At 46.1% G+C, this 15,562-nt stretch overlaps 1 protein-coding gene across 6 annotated transcripts in view; it reads left to right on the forward strand.

Moving 5' to 3' along the window:
* Window positions 1-15,562, forward strand: part of CLTCL1 (clathrin heavy chain like 1) — a 108,506-nt gene that overhangs the window by 64,724 nt on the left and 28,220 nt on the right. For all 6 annotated transcript variants that reach the window (XM_089323602.1, XM_089323601.1, XM_089323600.1 and 3 more), the window contains 2 exons: window positions 2,958-3,080; window positions 5,229-5,374. In XM_089323602.1, the coding sequence (XP_089179728.1) occupies window positions 2,958-3,080; window positions 5,229-5,374 (269 nt within the window). The remainder of the gene's footprint in view (window positions 1-2,957; window positions 3,081-5,228; window positions 5,375-15,562) is intronic.

Here is a 15,562-nt window from a genome sequence, read left to right on the forward strand (position 1 = left end):
TTCAAGATCACTAGCAATCAGGGAAATGCAAATCAAAACCACAGTGAGGTTTCACCTCACCCCAGTTAGAATGGCTCACATACAGAAATCCACCAACAACAGATGCTGGCAAGGATGTGGGGAAAAAGGGACACTAACCCACTGTTGGTGGGAATGCAAACTGGTAAAGCCACTGTGGAAGTCAGTCTGGAGATTCCTCAGAAACCTGAATATAACCTTACCATTCAACCCAGCCATCCCACTCCTTGGAATTTACCCAAAGGAATTTAAATTGGCAAGCACAAAAGCGGTCTGCACCCTAATGTTTATTGCAGCTCAATTCACAATAGCTAAGACCTGGAATCAACCTAAATGCCCATCAACAGTAGACTGGATAAAGAAATTATGGAATATGTACTCTATAGAATACTATACAGCAGTAAAAAAAAAATGAAATCCGGTCATTTGCAACAAAATGGAGGAATCTGGAAAACATCATGCTGAGTGAATTAAGTCAGTCCCAAAGGGACAAATATCATATGTTCTTCCTGATGGGTGACAACTAACCAAGCACCAAAAAGGAAAGCTGTTGAAGTGAAATGGACACTTTGAGAAACAGTGACTTGATCAGCCCTTGTCCTGACTGTCGATGAACAACTTAATACTTTATCCCTTTTAGTATTTTTTTGTTCTACTTAATACTATTGGTTGAACTCTGTAATTAATACACAATTAATCCTAAGTGTTGAAATTTAACTGAAAAGTGATCCCTGTTAAATATAAGAGTGGGAATAAGAGAGGGAAGAGATGTACAATTTGGGACATGCTCAGTCTGACTTGCCCCAAATGGTAGAGTTAGAAACATACCAGGGGACTCCAATTCAGTCCCATCAAGGTGGCATGTACCAATGCCATCTCACTAGTCCATTTGATCAATTTCTGTTCACAATTGATCATAATGATAGGTCTAAGAGTCAAAGGGATCACATAAACAAGACTAGTGTCTGCTAATACTAGCTGATAGAATAAAAAAGGGAGAGAACGATCCAACATGGGAAGCGGGATACACAGCAGACTCATAGAATGGCAGACTTCCTAAACAGCACTCTAGCCTCAGAATCAGCCCTTAAGGTATTCAGATCTGGCTGAAGAGCCCATGAGAGTATTTTAGGCATGGAAAGCCAAGACACTCTTACCAAAAAAAAAAAAAAAAAAACAAAACAAACAAACAAAAAAAAACACAAAAACCTAAATGAAAGATCTCCACGAGTGAGATCCCAGTGGAAAGAACAGGTCATCAAAGAAGGAGGTACCTTTCTCTGAAGGGAGGAGGGAACTTTCACTTTGACTAAGACCCTGTCTGAATAAGATCGAAGTCAGCAAACTCAAAAGGCTTCCATAGCCTTGGCAACTCATGACAAGAACCTAGGGTGATTACTGACACCATAAACAAGAGTGTCAATTTGTTAAGTCAACAACAGGAGTCACTGTGTACTTACTCTTCATGTAGGATCTCTGTCCTTAATGTGCTGTACATGGTGATTTAATGCTATAACTAGTACTCAAACAGTATTTTTCACTTTGTGTTTCTATGCGGATGCAAACTGTTGAACCTTTACTTATTATATGCTAAACTGATCTTCTGTATATAAAAAGAATTGAAAATGAATCTTGATGTGAATGGAATGGGAGAGGGGAAGGTTGCAGGTGGGAGGGAAGTTATGGGGGGGGCATTGTAATCCATAAGCTGTACTTCAGAAATTTATATTCATTAAATAAAAGTTTAAAAAACTAAGTTTATTTGGGTACAAAAAGCTTGGATACCTGTGCACAGTTTTTTTCATAATACATGTTTTATTTGAACTTTATGAAGACCTCTTATGCCAGGACAAGGCTGCTGTGATAACACTTTCAAGATAGTTTGGAGCTAGACATGTCCTAAAAAAATTTTTTTAAAGATTAATTTATTTTGGCTGGCGCCGCGGCTCACTAGGCTAATCCTCCGCCTGTGGAGCCGGCACACTGGGTTCTAGTCCCGGTCGGGGTGCCAGATTCTGTCCCGGTCACTTCTCTTCCTGTCCAGCTCTTTGCTGTGGCCTGGGAAGGCAGTGGAGGACGGCCCAAGTGTTTGGGCCCTGCACGCGCATGGGAGACCAGGAGAAGCACCTGGCTCCTGGCTTCGGATCAATGCAGTGCGCCGTGCGCTGGCCGCAACACACCCGCCACAGCGGCCATTGGGGGGTGAACCAACGGCAAAGGAAGACCTTTCTCTCTCTCATTCTCACTGTCCACTCTGCCTGTCAAAAAAAAAAAAAATATATTTTACTTGAGAGGCAGAGTTACAGAAAAAGGGAGAGACAGAAACACAAAAGTCTTCCATCCTTTGATTCACTCCCCAGGTGGCCATAATGGCCAAAGTAGTACTGATCCGGAGCCAGGAGCTTCTGGGTCTCCCATCTGGGTGCAGGGGCCCAAGCACTTGGGCCATCTTCCACTGCCTTCCCAGGCCATAGCAGAGAGCTGGATCCAAAGAGGAGCAGCCAAGACACTAACGGGCACCCATATGGGATGCTGGTGCCATAGGCAGATGTTTAGCCTATAATGCCACAGTGCCAGCCCCATTCTTTTCTAAAATTAACATTGCAAGTTTAGTTGCTCACTTGTACACCACATATCAAGTGCTTGATGGCCTCCAGTAACCGGTGGTGGCCACGTCAGACAGCATAGGACAGAATGTTCATCACAGAAAGTTCCACTGGCTGGAGTGTGGCTCTTCCCTGTGGCCTTTTGGGGTGCATTGTGTGTCTGAGAGGTGCAGAATTAACCCTGTGGAATGGCAGCTTGTCTGTGCTAAGACACAACGTCTCGCTGGAACGCAGGCTGTGCAAATGAGAAGTAGGGACGGAGGGGACTAGCTGGGTTGTGCCCTCCCAGGGAGGGTCCATCGGTTGTGTCATACACAGGTGTGCTCATTTCAGGTTTGCAATGAGAATTCTCTGTTCAAAAGTGAGGCCCGCTATCTGGTGCGCCGCAAGGACCCAGAACTCTGGGCTCACGTCCTGGAAGAGACCAACCCATCTAGGAGACAGCTGATCGACCAGGTGAGGTACAGCCCGTCATCCAGGGGCTCAGGCGGCTGGTTTTGTTGTTAGGTTTCAAACCTCCTATGGCTCTGGGGAGTCTTCTCCTCTGCAGAAGGGGCTCTCCTAAAAGTGGTGGGCTCCAGAGTGGATTATTGGCCAAGGGCACAGAGTTGGCTCCTGTACCTGAAGCAGAGCTGTACAGCCCCAGCAGAATACCCACTGGCTGCCCGTATGTGTGTCTAAATCATTTGGCCAGCACAGCCCCTGTGAACAGAAGTGAAGTGACTCTCAGGTTGGCTCAGCTGCTGTCCCTGGGTTGGAGAGGCCCTTGTGCCGTTGTAACTGCCCAGCACCTCCCTGGGGCTGGAATCAAGTGCTGGGGCTGGAGGTTGTTACTAGACACAGCGTGGCCTGTGGGATTCAGCCTCAGACTCTGGGTGGGCTTCCTGCAGCTCTGTACAGGGGCCTGTCCTCTTGTTGCAGCCTCAGACCTAGCCTTGTCCCCGAGGCTGCTGGGGGTATGGCTTAGGGCTGGGCCAAGACCAGTGCGGGAACAAAACCCTGCTCCAGGCAAGGAAGCGGGTTTGGATCTCACCCTGCTTTCTGTCCGCTGCCCTCCTCAAACCCACACCATTATTTCCTTCTGATTAGACTTTTAACTCTGAGCACGTTCAGATTTAGAGAAGTCTGTGTTGTTTTGGAAAGTTACTGTTTCAGCCTTTGCCTTCCCAGTCTGGAGGATTTGCCTGCAGATTTAATCCACCTCATCCCGAACCTGGCGGAAACATTGGACAGCAAAGTGCCAGGGCCAGCGTCTGTTTGGGTTCTGCTGGGGATCCAGCTCCAGGTTCACAGACATCAGCCACCTGGCCTGCCACACAGGTGACCTGGCTGGTGTTGGCCCCAGGCAGGGGAGCTTCAGTACTGCATGGGACTCAAGCCAGCGGGAGCTCCCAGTCTTCCTGTTTCTGTGCTGGTCTGGTCCTTCCATCTGCTTAATTGAATGCTGAAGCCACCTCCTGGGGGGATACTCTCCTGCAGTGCCCTCTGACTGGGGGCACGTGACACAGGCAGACTGTTCCTGGTGTCTGGTGTAGAACCTTATTACAGAAAGTTTACTTGGAGAAAGCAATGTCCTGAGGTAACCTAGGCTGGGTGTCCTGTGTTGACTGGAATCTGTGGTGGAAATGTAGTTTTGCCCTTAAAACGACCCATGTGTACTTATTCAAGCTGCTCTAAGGTTTTCGAGAGTGAACAGTTAGATGCTGCAGTTGGCTGGGCTACGTGTGCTGTGGCATGGGACCCCTCCTCCGACCCCCTGGGTTCCCCAGTTGGGTTCCTGGGCTACTGTAATTGCTACTTTTCTGTGACTCCCCTATTTGCTGTTGTGACTTACAAACTCCACAGGGGCAGAACTTATACATCTCACAAGGGCGTTGAGAACCGAGAGACCACCCAGGAGGTGGCCTTGGTTGACTTTGGTTTCAGTTCCTTTAAGATGGAAGTTCATGGCTTGCCTAAGGCCCCCTCAGAGCCGGCTGCTCTTTCCCCTTAATTTATGGCTAGAGCCCACCCCTGAGGGACACCAAACACTTGGCCCCCAGGATAGGTCTCTAGAGGCACTGCAGGTCCCCGCACAAAGGGCAGAGGGAGAGTGCTGCCCTCCAGCCTGCTCTCGTTGGGGGCGTGTGCTCTTGGGATAACGGCCTCTGCTCCCACCGCTGAGTTTTTGAAGGGTGCCCTGATTGCACCTGCTGGCACCCCTGCGGTGGACTGTGCCACAGCGGCAGTGGTGCTCTGCTAGCCAGGAGGCTGCCACAGGCCCCAGCCATGTCTGAATGGCTGCCGAAGTGTCTGCTGGGAGTAGTGGCTTTAAAATCACGGATGGAAGCAGACACAAGCTTTGTGCGTCGTTACTGGCCTTGGAGTAAATTTAGGCACTGTGGTCCATGGAGCAGAGGTAAGAGCCTATAGCCCGTTTGATGTCAAAGCAGAGAAAACAGGATTCCCTGAGAGCTCCTGCTGCAGGTGGCCCTTCACTGTCCAGCTCGAGAAGCCTGCCATTTCTCTGGGCCCGCCCCAGAGCGCCACGGAGGGGGCCACCGCTTCCCTCTGCCTTCGCAGAACCAGCCTTGTTCCACTCTGATCGGGCTCTTTCAAAACCAGGTGGTACAGACAGCCTTGTCAGAGACACAGGATCCTGAGGAGGTCTCCGTCACTGTCAAGGCTTTTATGACAGCCGACCTGCCCAATGAGCTGATCGAGCTGCTGGAGAAGATTGTTCTGGACAACTCCATCTTCAGTGAGCACAGGTGAGGGTGCGCCAGGGACAGCCGTGGGCTCGCTCAGCTCCAGGCGTCTGCTCAGTGTTCACGCCCCTTGTGATCTTGTTTGGCTTCACCTGTCTGCCTCCCCGTCCTCTGACACCCAGGCTCGTGGCCAGTCCACTTGCCCCTCCTGTAAGTTCAGTCCAGCCTTCCCCTTCTTTTACCTGAATCCTACTTCTAAATCAGCCTTTTTCTAGAAGCCTCCATCCCTCTTTCAGCTTTGGCCCACACTCTGGCACAGCAGCAGTGCTCAGAGATGGGGAGCCAGCATTTCATGAGGGCCTCGTGGGGTCCAAGTGCGTGTGAAGCTCTTAAAACCAGGGTGTGCATAGCTTAGAAAGAGGTGCCGGGAGAAGCATATTGAAGGGAAGACTTGCTGGGAGCCAGGCATAGAGACCAGGTGAGTGGGAGCTGTGGTGGGGCTGAGTATTCTGGGTGGAAGCTGCAGCATGGGCGGACATCTTGCAGGTAGGAAGGCATGCTTTGGCACAGGGCCGCCTGGTAGGTCACCTCTTTTAATTCACTATCGGAGCCGGCGCCGCGGCTCACTAGGCTAATCCTCCACCTTGCGGCGCCGGCACACCGGGTTCTAGTCCCGGTTGGGGCGCCGGATTATGTCCCGGTTGCCCCTCTTCCAGGCCAGCCCTCTGCTGTGGCCAGGGAGTGCAGTGGAGGATGGCTCAGGTGCTTGGGCCCTGCACCCCATGGGAGACCAGGAAAAAGCACCTGGCTCCTGGCTCCTGCCAGGATCAGCGCGGTGCGCCGGCTGCAGCGGCGGCCATTGGAGGGTGAACCAGCGGCAAAGGAAGACCTTTCTCTCTCTGTCTCTCTCTCTCACTGTCCACTCTGCCTGTCAAAAAAAAAAAAAAAATTCACTATCGGGGCCATTGCTGTGGCACCGTGGTGAGGTAGACTAAGCCTGTGCCTGCAGCACCAGCATCCCACATGTCCCGGCTGCTCCTCTTCGATCCACCTCTCTGTCTTTTCCTCTTTCTGTAATGCTACCTCTCAAATAAATAAATTTTAAAATGTATTTAAAAAAAATAAATTCACTAGCAGAGGTTCTGGGCTGGGTTATATAAGATTTTTATACAAGATTTGTGTATTTGAGAGAGAGAGAGAGATCTTCCATCTGCTGGTGCACTTCTGAGATAGCCACAACAGCCAGGGAGTTCAGGAGCTTCATCCAGGTCTTCTAATAGGTGGCAGGGGCCCAAACACGTGGGTCATCCTTTCCTGCTTTTCCCAGGCCGTTAGCAGGGAGCTGGATCAGAAGTGGAGCAGCTCCTGGCTTCGGATTGGCACAGCTCCGGCCGTTGCAGCCATCTGGGGAGTGAACCAGTGGGTGGAAGACCTCTTTCTCTGCCTCTAATTCTCTCTGAATCTCTCTCTTTCAAATAAATAAAATAAATCTTAAAAAAAAAAAAAAAAAAAAGAAGAAGAAGAAGAAGAAGTGGAGCAGCTGAGCCTCAAACCGGTGCCCATATGGGATGCTGGCGTCACAGGTGGCAGTTTAACCAGCTACACCACAACGCTGGCCCCCATGTGTGTGGTCTTTAACTTTGGGATTTCTCTGTGGTACATTATGGAGTGTGAAATTCTGTTCTAATGGGATCACAAGCTCTGACTGATTATGGATGCCAGCAGCATTCCGGTGTGTGAGGTGGCGAGCAGGCCTGCCTGCGGTCTGAGCAGCCTCTGCTGACCGGTGTTTGCCTGCAGACACTGGAAGGGGATTCCCATTCTGCTGTCTCCTAAACACTGCTGCTTTCCAGCACACACAGGGGCTTCAGGATTTCGCTGTCTGTGATTGTCTGACACACGTCGTTTTATTTGTCAGTGGAAATAGCCCAGCATGGGTAGTACATGGTCTGGGTACTTAGAGACCAAGACAGATCCAGGCACTGGGGAAAATCACATGAACTGTGTGTTAAAATGAATCAGTGAGCTGGCAAGTAAAGATAGCTGAGATTTCACAATAAATAAAAATAAGGGCTGGTGTCTGGCATGCATATTCTATATCACAGGGCCTGGTTCACTTCTGACTCCAGCTTCCTGCTAATGTGTACCCTGGGAGGCAGAAGGTAATGACTCAAGTACTTGGATCCCTGCCACCCACATAAGAGACCTGGATTAAATTCTGGCCTATTGGCTTTGGCCTGGTCAGTCGCTGCCCCGGGTGTTGCAGGCATTTGGAGAGTGAACCAACGAATGGAAGTTCTGTCTTGTGTCTCCCCGCCTTTCTTTTTTGAAGTGAAAAATAAAGGAATTAATTAATTAAATTTTAAGTGGACCGAAACCCAGAAAAGAACACAGTCTGGCTGATGTTGAGCCCAGGCTATAATCTTTATACCCTGCAGGACACAGGACAAAAGGTATGTTGTCTGCTAAGAAACCCCTTTTAAATGCAAGGATGCACTAACTAGGTTGCTTAGCCCTGTGTTGAGGCCAGCCAGATCCCAACAGAAAGTCTCCCTTATTTTTTTTTTAAGATTTTATTTATTTGATAGGTAGAGTTACAGACAGTGAGAGAGAGACAGAAAGAAAGGTCTTCCCTCTGCTGGTTCACTCCCTAGATAGCTGCAATGGCTGGAGCTGCACCAATCTGAAGCCAGGAGCCAGGAGCTTCTTCCCGGTCTCCCACGTGGGTGCAGGGGCCCAAGCACTTGGGCATCTGCTGCTGCTTTCCCAGGCACATGAGCAGGGAGCTGGATCAGAAGCAGAGCGGCTGGGACTCAAAACTGGTTTTCCAGTGTGGGATGTCGACATCACAAGTGGCAGCTTACCCTGCTGCACCGTAGTGCCAGCCCCATGTAGTGGATTCAGATCCAAAAAAGAGTGAACAGATACTGTTTAAGTACCAAGTAACGCTGAGTCACACCCACACAATCTGAAATAAACCGGATTCAGCAGCATTACAGAATCAGTGAGCTGGGAGATAGGTTCGAACAAATGCAAAACTGTAGCTGAGATAAATGGGTAGAAAATATGAAACATTAAGAAATGCAGAGGTTGACAGGAGATCCAATCAAAGGTCTGAGCAGAGCGTGAAAGATAGGCTATCTGGGCGAGAATAATGGAGACTGTAACAAACCTGACATATTTCCAGCCTTCAGATTCAGGATGCTCAGCAAATCCCAAGGAGGATTAACTTTTCAAATCCACCTTACACACATATAGCAAAACTGCAGAATACCAAATAGCATATTTAACACTATCCAGAGAGGGGCCGGCACGGCGCGATGGCGTAGCAGGGAAACCACCACCCGCGACACCGGCATCCCATCTGGGCACTGATTCGAGTCCCGGATGCTCCACTTCCTATCCAGCTCCCTGCTAATGGCCTGGGAAAGCAGCAGAGGACACCCAAGTGCTTGGGCCCCTGCACCCACACCGGGGACCCAGAAGACGCTCCTGGCTCCTGGCTTTGGAACGGTGCATCTCCAGCCATTTGGGGAGTGAACCAGCAGATGGAAGACCTCTCTCTTTCTCCCTCTCTCTGTAACTCTTTCAAGTAAATAAATAAATTTTTAAAAATATATATATCCAAAGAAAAGATAAACTTCCTACAAAGGACTGTGAATGAGACAGGATGTTTATCAATACCCTCAGTGGAAATCAAAGAGTAAAATGATAAGATGCTCAGAGAAGTAGTTGTCAACTTAAAACGGTGTGCTTTCTTAAAAATAAGAGTAAGATGAGATAGATATTTTTGTATAGATTGAATGTGAGAGTTTATGACTAGCTGAGCTACTGTAAAGGAACTTCTGGGAGATGCATTTTAAGCAAAAGGAAAACAATCCCACATGGGTGCAAGAAAAAAAAGAAGAGCAAAACAACAGTGTCCGTATAAAACAAAAATACATTGCAGTGTTAGGTAAAAGGAGCTAAAATTCTTAGTAGCTGAGTATAAGTTGGGAGGTAGTATTGTAGGAAGAAGATAATAATTAGGGTTAGTCTTAGCCAAGTATTCCTTATTAAAATTGCAAGCGGATCCACTATCAGAGCTGAGTGTCTAACTTCTAAACCAGTTGAATGTTAAAAAAAAAAATAGGATGGAAAACTGTCAGCCCCAAAAAAGGTCGCGAAAGGTACATAGAAGAGGTAGGGACAGATGGCAAGTATAAAATGCGGTGACAGAAGCGAATCCAAATAATGACAGCAAGTGTGCTAAAGGTTAGTGGATCGTATGCTCCAGGTGAGCGACAAGGATGGAGGTGGGCACTTGGTGCAGTGGTGAAGACACTGCTGTGGACTACTGCATGCTGTAGCAGAGGGCCTGGGAGACTGAATTCTGACTCCACTTCTTGGTCATGGGCACCCTGGGAGGCAGAGGCTGGTACACCCACACAGGAGACCCAAGTTGAGTTTGGGTATTTGGGAAGTGAACCAGCTAGATGAAAGATCTCTCCATCCATGTCTTTCTTTGTCTCTGAAATAAATAAATATTTTTTAAAAATGGGTAATATTTGTAAAAAGACACAGATGATCAGAATGCATAGAGAAACAAGACCATGAACATGCTCTTTATATAGCGTATCTAAAACAAGGGTTATGCAAGGTTGACATGCTATAAAAGAACAAAAAGATCATTATGCAAATACCAAACCTGAAACAAACAAACCTGGTGGTATTAGTATCACACAAAATAGACTTTCAAGTAAAAAGCATTGCTGAATACGAGAGCCACATACGTAATGATGAAAAGTTCCATCGTCAGGGAGATAGCCTGAATTTATATGTACCTAATAATGTAGCCTCTAGCTAAACAAGCAAACATTAGCAGCCGTGTAAGGAGATATGGGCAAAAATATCATAGTGGAAGATTTTAACATGCCTCTAAAGTAATTGATGGAACAACTATATAAAGAAACAATAAGTATATTAAAATACACACACAGGGGCTGGTGCTGTGGCACAGTGGGTTAAAGCCCTGGCCTGAAGCGCCGGCATCCCATATGGGCACCAGTTCTAGTCCTGGCTGCTCCTCTTCCAATCCAGCTTTCTGCTATGGCCTTGGAAATCAGTGAAAGATGGCCCAAGTCCTTGGGCCCCTGCACCCATGTGGGAGAACAGGAGGAAACTCCTGGCTCCTGGCTTTGGATCGGCACAGCTCTGGCCGTCTCGGCCTTCTGGGGAGTGAACCAGTGGATGGAAGACCCCTCTCTCTGTCTCTACCTCTCTCTGTAACTCTTTCAAATGAATAAAATAAATCTTTTAAAAAAAATACACACACACACATAAAAAGGACAATAGGAGTTGACATTGTGGTACAGTGGGTTAAGCTGCCTCCTGCAATGCCAGTATTCCATATCGGAGTGTTAGTTCAAATCCCAGCTGCTCTGCTTCCAGTCCATCTCCCTGCTAGTGTGCCTGGGAGAGCAACAGAAGATGTCCTAAGTACTTGGACCCCTGCTACCCACAAGGAAGATCAGGAAAAAGCTCCTGGCTCCTTTCTGGTCCAGACCTGGCTTTTGTGGCCATTTAGAGATGACCCAGTGAATGGTAGATCCTCCCCTATCCTCCATTACTCTGCCTGTCAAATACCTAAATAACTCTAAAAAATTAAGAGAATAATAAATGTATTTTTAAATTATCTTAAAGGGACCAGCATTGTGGTGTAGCAGATTAAGCTTCTGCCTGTAATGCCTACATCCCATATGGGTGCCAATTCAAGTCCCAGTTGCTCTGCTTCCAATCTAGCTCCCTGCTAATGCCCTGGGAAAACAGCGGAGAATGGCCCAGGTGCTTAGGCCTGTGCACCCACATGGGAAACCTGGAAGAAGTTCCTGGCTTTGGCCCAGCCCAGCTCTGGCCTTTGCGGCCATTTGGAGAGTGAACCAGAGAGTAAAAGCTTGCTTTCCCTGTCTCTGTCTCTGTCTCTGTCTCTGTCTCTCTCTCCTTCTCTAACTCTGCCTTTCAAATAAATAAAATCTTAAAAATTTAGGTGTAACCATTAACAGGTAATTAAGCTTGCTGAAATTAATTTACATAATGTATTTAATAAGTAGGCTTGATTATTAAAGAAAAACAGACCCAAAAGTGAAATAACTGTAAAGAACAAAGTGAACATCTGTCATTCTATTCAAGCAGCTTGATATAATTCAGCAGTGATCAGGAAATCTTGTGGAAAGACACCAATTCTAAATCAAATTCAATCCAGTATCAGTGGCAATCCATATTTTATTTATCTGAGAGGCAGAAACGTAGAATGCTCCCACTCACTTTTTACTCCCCAAATGCCCACCATAACCAGGGCTGGGCTAGGCTGAAGCCAGGAGCTGGGAGCTCCATCCAGGTCTCCCACGTGAGTGGCAGGAGTCTGTAACTGCTTGAGCCATCCCTGCGCTCTGTCTCCCAGAGTGTGCACCCCAGGGAGCTGGAGTCGGCAGCAGAGCCAGGACATAAAACCCAGGCTTTGGTGCAGGTGTCCCATGTAGCGTCTTCAAACCAGATGTCCACCCCAAGACTGTAAAATTTAAGTCAAAAGAGTAAAAGGTCAGAAAAATAGTCCCAAGATGTTCCTGAAATGGAAAGTAATTTACCTAAGACCTGGGAGTGGCATGATGATTTTGGCAAAGGAATAGAGAAATGAGACATCATAATAGAATAAAGAGCCCTAAAATATAATCCACATGTATGTAAAATAGTTTATCTGTGGTAGAACTGACTGTACAGATGGAAACATTGGACTTTTCAGTAGGTGGTGTTGAGACAGTTGGTTTATCCATATGTGAAACAATTAAAATTGTGCATGCTATGAGAAATTAAAAAAGAAAAATTTAAGGGTGAAAGAAAAAACTGCTATCTTTAGAGTTTACATTTAGAAAAATGTAATTTTATGACCTAATAAATTCTTAAGCCAATCACTAGAAAACATCAACCTTTAGTGAAAAACCAATAGGACTGTGTTCTACTTAAGAATTTTATCATAAAAATGGAAGAAAGGAGGGCTGGTGTCGTGGCTCTGGGTTAAGCCCCCCCTTTTATTTTTTTAAGATTTTTTTTGACAGGCAGAGTTAGTGAGATAGGGAGACAAAGAGAAAGGTCTTCCTTCCGTTGGTTCACCCCCCAAATGGCTGCTACAGCCGGTGCACAGCGCCGATCTGAAGCCAGGAGCCAGGTGCTTCCTCCTGGTCTCCCATGGGGTGCAGGGCCCAAGCACTTGGACCATCCTCCACTGCCTTCCTGGGCCACAGCAGAGAGCTGGACTGGAAGAGGGGCAACCGGGACAGAATCTGGTGCCCTGACCGGGACTAGAACCCGGTGTGCCGGTGCCGCAAGCGGAAGATTAGCCTAGTGAGCCGTGGCGCTAGCCAAGATTTTTTTTTTATGAAATGTTACCATTGTTCTAGTTCTTGTTCTTTGACATGTTCCATTTGGAAATTTACCATCCCATTTTTGCTTTGGTAACAAAATAAACTGCATTTATTATTCATCAATTTTTAATGAACAGCACTGGTAATTCTCAGATTATTCTAGATTTTTCAAAAGAATGTTTTGTTTCTGTCAAAAGGTTGACAATTAGATAATTTATATAGTTGGTTGGATTTTTTTCTAATGTACAACAATAATATATTCCCAGAAAATTGCTATAAACTAAACTAAACTAAAATGATGAGATGTTTTAAGTAGCCATTAGGAGTAGATCAGAATTCATCTCCTTTCTGAGTAAAATTAAAGTTTACTATTCTAAAAAAATAAATAAAGTTTACCATTCTTATTTGGTAAGTAGACTTTAAGCCAGTTCTAGCAGGAAGTTAATAACACTACCTTATTTTAAATTTCTACTTAGGACTTTCAAAGACCATATTTATTCATTATTTTAATCTTATAAGGGAAGTAAAAACAAAAGTGAGGTATAGCATAAATGGTGCATTTGAGAAGTGTTGACAATATTTTGCAACAATACAGTTCTATGAAGATTTCTGTGTTAGTGCTAACCTTGATTAAGATGGAGTATCTGGACATGCAGTAGTCTTCTATTTTAAGAACTGGCAATTGGTAGGTAAGAGTATATACTCTAAATTTGGAGACAGGTTTTTCATATTTGCAAGTTCTGTCATTGTCCTTTTTCAAAGCATTTCTGAAGTTACTTCTAGTTGGATATAGTTAATTGAATGGCTTCCTATGGTGACATAGTACATCGCTTATGACATTTTAAACATCAGGCAAAACTTTAGAAAGACCATTATTCTATAAACCCTATAAACTTGCTCTGCAAAGCTGCATTTTGTGTTGTTCATAGTCTCCCAGGAGCATATAAACTTTAAAACTTAAATCATTCTTGGCACTTTTTCTTTAATGGAGGCCTTTTTGGCCTAATTTTGAAAACTGTTTTTCTTTTGAGAACCTGATTCTGAATGGTCATCAGCTTTACCAGACCTTCCAGGTCCAGAGCTAATTGCTCTGTCAGTTACCATTGTCAGTGTTCTCTTCGTTTTCTGTTTGGCCCAGTGTCATCAGAGTCAGCAAAGGAAATGAAGTGTGCCAGCCTCTGTCAAAGCATTCTAGGGCACTGTGGCAGCATTAGAGCTGTCCGGGTCTGTGTTCCTCAGCCAAGGGAGAGACACAGCAGGTTTTGGGTACTAGAGAAAGTCCTTTTGTTTGTTTTAAAGATTTATTTATTTATTTGAAAATCAGTTACACAGAGAGAGAAGGAGAGGCAGAGAGAGAGAGGTCTTCCATCTGCTGGTTCACCCCCCAAATGGCCGCAATAGCCAGAGTTGTGCCGATCCGAAGCCAAGAGCTTCTTCCGGGTCTCCCATGCGGGTGCAGGGGCCCAAGGACTTGGGCCATCTTATACTACTTTCCCAGGCCACAGCAGCAGGCTGGATCAGAAGTGGAGCAGGCGGGACTAGAACCGGTACCCATTTGGGATGCTGGCACTGCAGGCAGTGGCTTTACCCACTATGCCATAGCGCTGGCCCCTAGAGAAAGTCTTATTCCTGTCCTGTGCCATTTTAGAAAGCTCTGATGTTAATTCAAATTATACCTCTGTTACTGAAAGCCAGCAGTTTTAAGGCAGTCGTTTTAGAGGCCATTTGAACTCTTTGTACAGTGACAGTTTGTAAAAAAACAAAGACAAAGAAACCCTCAAATAAAATATAAGAGAACATTTTAAGCCTTCCAAATCAGAGAGATATTTCAGATTATTTTTGTCTGGATTAATTTTTTAAATGTAGCACATATACTTGTTGCTAGATATTTTGCTAATTATTATTTTCATGCTTGAGTTCTATGCAATGTTTTTCCATTATGTCCTTTGACAAGAGAGTGACAAAACTCCTGAGTGAATATTCAATTTAGAATGGTTAACATTAATGCTCAATAAACAAATTCCCTGCAAAAAAAATATTTATTTGAGAGGCAGAGTCATAGACAGAGAGAGATGTCTTCCATTTGCTGGTTCACTCCCCAGGTGGTTGCAATGGCCAGAGCTGGGCCTATCCAAAGCCAGGAGCTTCTTCCCGGTCTCCCACACTGGTGCAGGGGCCCAAGCACTTGGGCCATCTTCTGCTGCTTTCCCAGGTTCATTAACCTGCTCAATTGGAAGTGGAGCAGCCAGGACTCTAACCAGTGCACATACTGGCACCTCAGGTGGAGGCTTAACCTACTACACCACAGCACCGGCTCCATGCCACCTGTTTCAGTAGCCATGTTGGAGTGTGGGTTTGAATCCTGGCCACTCCACTTAAAATCCAGCTGCCTGCTAATGCACCTAGATAAACAGCGAAGATAGTCCAAGTGCTTGGACCCCTGCACCCATATGGGAGACCCAGATGGAGTTTCAAGCCCCTGACTTCCAGCTGGCCCAACCCGAGCTAGTGTGACCATTTGGGCAGTAAACTAGCAGATGCAAGATCTCTGTCTCTTCCTCAGTCTGTGTAATTAGGCTTTTCAAATAAATAAATAAATCTTCAAAAATTATATATGACAAAAAGGGAAGCTATAGATGAGGAGAAGCCATTTCCAACAATATAACTAGCAAAAAGCCCAGGATGGAGAAGACGTAATGGAAAAACCCAAGCAACCTTATTTAAAAAAAAAAAAAAAAAAAAAAAGCAGAGCACTGGAACAGGGCTCTGGGTGGGGGGAGGGCAGCGTTTGAGCCTCAGGCCGTCTGCACCCTCCCCTGCAAGCAGCAGCCTCCTAATCAGTGTTGATGAGAAT

Source organism: Oryctolagus cuniculus, chromosome 21, assembly GCF_051225735.1.
Source record: "Oryctolagus cuniculus isolate XC-2025 breed Fujian yellow rabbit chromosome 21, ASM5122573v1, whole genome shotgun sequence".
Classification (NCBI taxonomy): domain Eukaryota; kingdom Metazoa; phylum Chordata; class Mammalia; order Lagomorpha; family Leporidae; genus Oryctolagus; species Oryctolagus cuniculus.